Raw genomic sequence first — 6731 nt, forward strand, 5'->3', positions numbered from 1 at the left:
GGGGCTGGAGGGGGTTTTCAGTTTTGAAGCTGGCTGGGAAATGGAGAGGGATGCCCCAATGGGGCTTGGGCTTCCCAACGGGGCTGTGGCCTCCCTGGGGGCCCTAGATGGACCTAACTAAAGGGGATCCTGTTGTCTGTACTGGCAAGACCTGTTTGGGACTGTGTTCCTGTCATCTAAATAAACCTCTGTTTTACTGGCTGATTGAGAGTCACGTCTGACTGCATAGTGGGGGTGCAGGACCCTGTGGTCTCCCCAGGACCCCGCCTGGGTGGACTCGCTGTGGGAAGCGCATGGAGGGGCATAGGCTAGGAGAGACCCAGGAGGTGAAGCCGTGTGAGCTTCTTGCCCTGAAGACAGTCTGCTCCGAGGGAGAGGAGGCTCCCCAAAGTCCTGACTGGCTTTGTGGGGAGCAGTCCCAGAGCATGACCATGCCTACGGAGCGGGCAGCCTATCTCCGTTCTTTCCTTCTAGGCCAGGAGGTGAGTAGGTTGGAAGAAATGTTCCTGTCCGAGGAGTCTTCCTTGGGCTCCTGCCCTACAGGAAGTTTCTGTAAGAGTTTGTCCAGGCTTGGCCTGTCTCGCTGGAGGGAGATCTGGAGACGCACGTGCTTTCATCCAGTCTTGGTTCCCGTCAACAGTCACCATTACTGTCGTTCTGGGATACCGGAGAATATCGCCATGGGTGCATTTAATGGGGATTCCCCCCTTGCTTACCTGCTTTTCCCAGTATCTGCTCCTGGATAAAATGTCTGGTCACGCCTCGAGTCTACGAGGGTCAGCGTCCCCGTTGTCAGCGAGAGTGACAGACTATCGAGTCTGCAGCCTCGTCGTCCTCTTTCCAAGCTCCGCTGGGCCCTTCTTCCTGTGCAGGCATGGGGCACGGGGCTGGCGTGGGCTGTGTGAAGTTGGGAGTCTTAGCCATGGACCCAGAGAGGGGCACCTGTCACCCACCCTACCCAACGACCAGTCAGGTGTCTGGGGTTTCTTGGGGTTTGCCCAAGATGGGCCACTCAGTCTCTTTCCTTCTGTAGTGTGTAGGGAGTGAACACTTCGGCAGCACATGGCCCCCAGACAGCTTGGGCGGCCAAGTAGCCCTCCATGAGGTGGGCGGCCTCCGCACGGATCTGCAAACCCAGCTTCAGCCCGCCGGTGGGAGAATCCAGACAGGCTGCTCCATAGCTAGGAGTCCTGCTCTCCGGGATCCTGTCTGAGAGGCTGGCTTTCACCACCACCAGCAGACATCCTTTAGCCTTTGGGCGGTCGTCTGCGCCGATTGTAGGTTTCTTCATGTAGACCTAGCTGGCCCAATATGGCAGCCTTCACCTCGTCACGTCCCTGGCATGCTGCCTGGGCTTCCCCAGCAAGGAGTGGGGCCAGCCGGACTGCCCCCGGGGCCGGGGCCATCAAGAGGCTGTGGCTTCTCTTTCAGGAGTTACCAGGAATGACTCTGTTGTCTGTCATCAGGGTCGGAGTGGTGCCCGGACATGCCGGGGTCACGCTCTACATGGTGGCGGGTCCCCAAGGAGCAGCAGTTGGTCCCAGGCCCGCCAGCCATTGGGACGACTGTTGCTGGTGCAATGCTATCTGTGCCTGTTGTTGTGCTGGCGAGTCAGCTGGCTGATGCAGGAGCCAGTTCACCCATCACTCTTTACGCTTAAGCAACGGTTACATCCACCCCACTTCTGGGACTGCCTCGGCAGCTGCTCTTGGGGCCGTCTCCTAACTATCTCCCTCTAGCCACCTCCAACTGGCCCAGCCCTAAAATGGGTCAATCGGCCCTTAAACTCCAGGGCATCTGTTGTCTCCCCATCAGTTCCTTAGAAGCAGCCTGGCCCAGTTGTTGCCCTCCACTATCCCAGGCCTTCCTGCCTCCCCTTCTTGCTCAGTCCTCCCTCCTTTGTAGCTGTGGCTGCCTGCAGGCCTCTGTGACTGTCAGCCTGGGGCCTCTCTCCCTGGGCTCCACCTGGGCTTTGTGAGCCCCGTCATGGGTGATCAGGGCCGTGCCGGGTGGAGGGCCGTGACGGAGTGCTGCGTACATTGCCTTCCGGCCCCAGTGCCCTGACAGCCGGCCCCAGTGTGCCGAACTGGGAGATTCTGGCAATGACTTTTCCCCGAGTTGGCAGCTCTAGCTTCCCGCCCAGCACGGTTTGCATGTGGAGCTGAGTGTGCTCGAATACCAGCCAGTCCCTCCCGCCTGGCGCAGCATTGTGCAACAACAGCTGTCTGCCAAGCCAGCCCTCCCAGGTGTGACCACACCTCCCCTTGCTCCAACCAGCATAAATAGCCAGGCGACGCTCGGCTAGAAATCAGACAGGAGGCAGGCAAAGAATGGGCGACCCGGAGCAGCAGGCAGGTCTGGGTACTGTATTGCCATCAGCAAGCAACAGCTGCGAAGGGTTCTCTCTTCTGCGACTGCTCTGCTGGGTCTTGCGGCTCTATGGGGCTTTTTTCCTTCCTCTTTTGCCGAGAGTACATTTATCTCCTTGTAGCTGGAGCCGGGAGGCAGGCCACCCCACCGGCATAGGCTGGGACGCACCTCTGAGACAGGACAGAAGTTTGCAGCACGACGACCGTATTTTAAAGCCAGAAAATGGGCTGATGTATAGAGATTTCGGTGTGGGGCAAGCAAGCGGCACTCCACAGAGCCAACCCACGGCCCATCAGGGTCATTTTGATTTTCTTTGACTAAGTGACAGTTTAGTTGTAACAAGGTGAACTCCCAGCTCATTTCTAAACAAATCCCCCTCCAGCTCTAACTTTAGCTGCGTTTCTCTGACTGTAGTTTCCATTCCCTCCGAGGTGACACACAGGAAGCCAAAGGTCACCGCAGTGCGGAAGTTGCAGCGCAGCTGGTTACGACACAGGCTGCAAGGCGCGTGCAGGTTGAAAATTACGCTGGTGGAAATTTTGATGCCACAGAATGAGTTACGCTTTAGAGTGATGATGTACATTACGGGCATGCGGGAGCATGTGATGGGCTCTATAAAGAGACCCGTGCTGGCCCAATGGCAGAGTAGATCCACAGGGCAGGGTCAGCCGGTGCAGGATGGGTTGTCCAGTGTGTCAGCTCAGTTACCTGATAGTACTTTTTCTCTTTCATTGTTCAGAGGCCCGTCTGTCCAGTATTCATGAAAAGCCAGCCACCCAGATGAAAGTCCCCAAGTACCGGTAAGTGATTCTGTGTCCTGGCAGCGCAGGGCTGCAGAGTTCAGATCCATGGCCATGCAATTGTGAGGATTTTCACACGGTGGGACTGGCTCCCTGTGGTCTTTGTTGTTCTCTGTATTGTGGTAGGCCTCGGAGCCCCAGTCATGGAGCAGGGCCGCGTTGTGCGAGGCGCTGACAGCAGCAACGGGGCAACCGCGAGAGCAGACTCCAGCTTATTGCCAGCTGAGCGGGGCCTGCAGGAGGCACATGGCTGGGGCTGGGGCTGGTGGGTCCGTGGGGCTGTCGGCCTGTGGTGTCGTGTGGCACTGCTGAGTCCAGGGGCACTAAGGGCTGTGTGGAGAGAAGCTGGCATGGCTCTGCATGGATGCTTGCATTTGAGCTTGGAGCAGCTTATGTCCGTTTAGTTTAGATCAGTTGGGAATCGGCACTGGGAGGGTTGAAGGGACAGTGGGGGTTTGGAGAGGCAGGACAGGGTGCTGGGCATTGGAGGTGAGGGGTGGGGCAGTGGGGGTTTGGAGGGGGGGCAGGATGCTGGGGGTTCAGTGCTGGGGCGGGGTACTGGGGTTTGGAGGGGTGGGGCGCTGGGGGGGTTGGAGGGGTGCTGGGGGTTTGGAGGGGCAGGGCAGGGTGATGGGCATTGGAGGGGAGGGGCAGGATGCTGGGGGGTTCAGTGTTGGGATGGGGCGCTGGGGGGGTTGGAGAGGTGGGGCGCTGGGGGGGTTGGAGGGGCAGTGGGGGTTCAGAGGGGCAAGGCAGGGTGCTGGGCATCGGAGGGAAGAGGCTGGGTGTTGGGCTCAGTGCTGGAGGTGGGGCGCTGGGGGGGTTGGAGGGGTGGGGCACTGGAGTTCAGTGCTGGGACTGGATCTATTTGCGGCTCATTGGCTCACACTCGCTACCTTTCAGCCTTTGGGACGTGGCCCAGAAGTCTCTCTACCTGCGGAACAATCAGCTGGTCGCCGGCTACTTGCAAGGCCCAAACTCTGTTCTGGAAGGTGAGTCACACTCGCTGCCCCCCTGCTGTCCCTGCCCTGGGCAGGCCAGGGCCTGGGAGCCTCCCGGGCAGATCCTGTGCTGGGCTCCGTGCCACCACCCTCACCTGGCAGCCAGAGCTTCCGGCTGTGCCCGCCCTGACCTGGGTGCCTCAGCACAGCTCCATCTCCCTGGCGCTTTCACTTGGCTCCCCTGAGCTCCACGCAGCTTGCAGCCACTGAGCAGCGATGCTAGAGCTCTGGGCCGCACCCCCTGCTGGAACCCCAGGGCTGGTGGCATGGAACCTCCAGGGACCCCAGGGCCAAAGCGTGGCGCCCCCATGGCCCCAGGGCCAGCAGCGCGGACCCTCCGTGGCCCCAGCGCCGGCAGCGCGGACCCCACCTCCCGCTTGCTCTGCTAAGCGCTAATCAGGCCAGTCTAGTTTTATTCCCAGTAGGCCCAATCCAGCCCCTTTATCATGCCGGGGGCTCTGGTTCTAGGTCACGTGGGTAGTCTGAGAGCCAGCCGGGCTCTCCCACCCTGGGACTCGCCGGGGACTCTGCGAGGGTGGTATTTTCAGCCGATGGGCGAGGGGGTGGCTCAGCCCTGGCCCTGCTCTGGGGACAGGTGGATCTGTCCTAAGGCTCACTCCTCCTTTTTCCCCACAGAGAAGATTTACTGTGTCACCAACCGCTTCTTCGAGCCAGAGAAGTTCCCCATCATCCTGGGCATCCAGGAGGGGCGCCGCAGCCTGGCGTGTGGGACGGGCGACCTGCCCGTGCTGCAGCTGGAGGTGAGTGGAGACCCCCCTCAGATCTCCATGTCCTACGTCCCCTTCCCCCCTTCCTGGGGCTCCATTCCCCCGGCTCAGGCCTAGCTGCAGCGCAGGCTGGTTGTGGGTGCTCCCAGACCTCCCTGCTCCACTGGAGTCCAGATCTCTGCCCTTCACCAGTCCGAGCCCTTCCCCTCCCCACTCAGTACAGATCAGCCCCAGGCCCTGGCTGGCCCCCGCAGGAGAGTCTCCATCCCTCACCAGCCTCTCCCCTCCTGCGCAGGACGTGAACATCACGGAGCTGTCCCGGGGTGGCGCGGAAACCTCCCGCTTCACCTTCTTCCGCTCCTACAAGGACGGCATGTGGCGCTTCGAGTCGGCCGCCAACCCGGGCTGGCTGCTCTGCACCTCGGCCCAATCCAACGAGCCCCTGGGCCTCACCCTCCGCCCGGACGCAGCCCACATCGTCGACTTCTACTTCCAGCTGTTCTGAGCCCAGCCACCCGGGAGGTGTGCCCCGGCCCCTGGCTGCTGCCAGCCCAGCCTCGCCCCTGGCTGTGTAGGAGACCAGCTGGGTCGGGAAGGGCTGCACGACCTCTCCCCGACCCAGCCGCAACCAGCCAGGGTTGTGTTCGTAGGATTCCTGGGTTCCAGCAGGAGGGCCCCAGGGCCTGATCCTGCCGGGGAAGAGAGCGCCCGCCTGGTGGGAGTGTTTCAGGGCACCCAGCCCCTTGTAGAGCCAGGCCGTGCACTTCAGCCAACGTGTCCCAAAGAAGGCCCCAATCCTGGGGGCCCGTCTCCAGTGCTGTGGGGCCTGGCGTGGCTGTCCTGGACACCCAGCCTTTTCCAAAGGGGCCTGTGGGCATCCAGCAGCAGGATGGCCCAGCAGTTAGAGCACTAGCAGCGACTTGGGAAACCCTGCTCTGCCAGACTCCCTTGGGCAAGTCCCGGAGCCGCTCCGTGCCTCAGTTTTCCCCTCTGTACAATGGGGCCAGCAGCCCGGCCCTGTATCCCGGGGCATGTGAGGGTAAATCCATTAGCCACCTGTCCATGGACGAATCCCAAAGCGTGGGGATGTCTGCCCACGTGCCACGTCAGCACCATTCTGGCTGGGCTCAGTGTCTCCCGGCGGTTCTGCTCTGCACGTCTACAGAAGGGCCGGGTGCCCCGGGAGGGGATCTAGGTGCGTCCCCTGCTGTGTGAATAGTTTGTCCCACCAGAGAGCTCTGGACCCCTCCAGCCCCAGCCTGGCTTTGAATAAACGTGGAAATTAGCTACCCATGCCTGAGCGACACTGTTGAGTTGAGATGCACCAGCCCCACTCTGGGCCCAATTCCCATCAAACGCCCTGGCTGGGCCATGCTGGAGCTGTAATGCCAGGCTTCCCGTTCCCCAGAGCCCGGGGCTGCCACCCCCCTCCCCCAGCCTGCTCCCCACGGCTTCCAGGCTGGATAAACACAGGGCTGGCTCGCCACAGGGCTTAGCTGGAGTAAGGAAACGGAAGAGCCAACGTGGGTTCCAGTCCCTGCAAGCAGGACTCCTGGGTTCCATTCCCTGCTCAGCCACCCACTCACTTCCCCACTCCGTGCCTCAGTTTCCGCACCAGTCACATGAGACTAGTGCTCCAGGTCTATGGCCAGGCCCTCAGCTGGTGTCAATGGGTGCCGCTCCATCGGAGTCAAGGGGGCAGCGCCAGTCACAACTCCCACGCATACAGTGCTCGCTCTGTGTTACCGCCCTACCGGGGGATCGCATGTTCCAGCTCTCCTTGCTCCCTGGGCCTGTGCGGGGAAAGTGACCTGGGCACTTTCCCCTCCCAG

The 6731-nt window shown here is 61.2% G+C and overlaps 1 protein-coding gene across 7 annotated transcripts; it reads left to right on the forward strand.

Annotated features, from left to right (window-relative positions):
- The first annotated feature begins 345 nt into the window (after window positions 1-345).
- Window positions 346-6188, forward strand: LOC115646208 (interleukin-1 receptor antagonist protein-like). 7 transcript variants are annotated; one of them, XM_030551789.1, is made up of 5 exons: window positions 346-482; window positions 3110-3170; window positions 4074-4162; window positions 4808-4932; window positions 5195-6188. In XM_030551789.1, exons 2-5 carry the CDS (start codon window positions 3151-3153, stop codon window positions 5402-5404), a joined length of 444 nt encoding a protein of 147 aa, XP_030407649.1. In that variant the 5' UTR covers window positions 346-482; window positions 3110-3150; the 3' UTR covers window positions 5405-6188. The 7 variants fall into 7 exon arrangements, with proteins under 7 accessions (XP_030407649.1, XP_030407646.1, XP_030407648.1 ...); XM_030551786.1 differs by lacking the exon at window positions 346-482 and adding an exon at window positions 2291-2355; XM_030551788.1 differs by lacking the exon at window positions 346-482 and adding an exon at window positions 2311-2351.
- The last annotated feature ends 543 nt before the right edge of the window (window positions 6189-6731 follow it).

This window comes from Gopherus evgoodei, chromosome 2 (assembly GCF_007399415.2).
Source record: "Gopherus evgoodei ecotype Sinaloan lineage chromosome 2, rGopEvg1_v1.p, whole genome shotgun sequence".
In the NCBI taxonomy this organism is placed as follows: domain Eukaryota; kingdom Metazoa; phylum Chordata; order Testudines; family Testudinidae; genus Gopherus; species Gopherus evgoodei.

What these genes read in the sequence shown, in the direction of transcription:
- LOC115646208 (XM_030551784.1), top strand. Translation starts at nt 3,049, where the DNA reads ATGGGTTGTCCAGTGTGTCAGCTCAGTTACCTGATAGTACTTTTTCTC. An exon ending in ATGAAAGTCCCCAAGTACCG is followed by an intron (nt 3,171 to 4,073) that starts GTAAGTGATTCT and finishes GCTACCTTTCAG; the next exon opens with CCTTTGGGACGTGGCCCAGA. An exon ending in TGCCCGTGCTGCAGCTGGAG is followed by an intron (nt 4,933 to 5,194) that starts GTGAGTGGAGAC and finishes CCTCCTGCGCAG; the next exon opens with GACGTGAACATCACGGAGCT.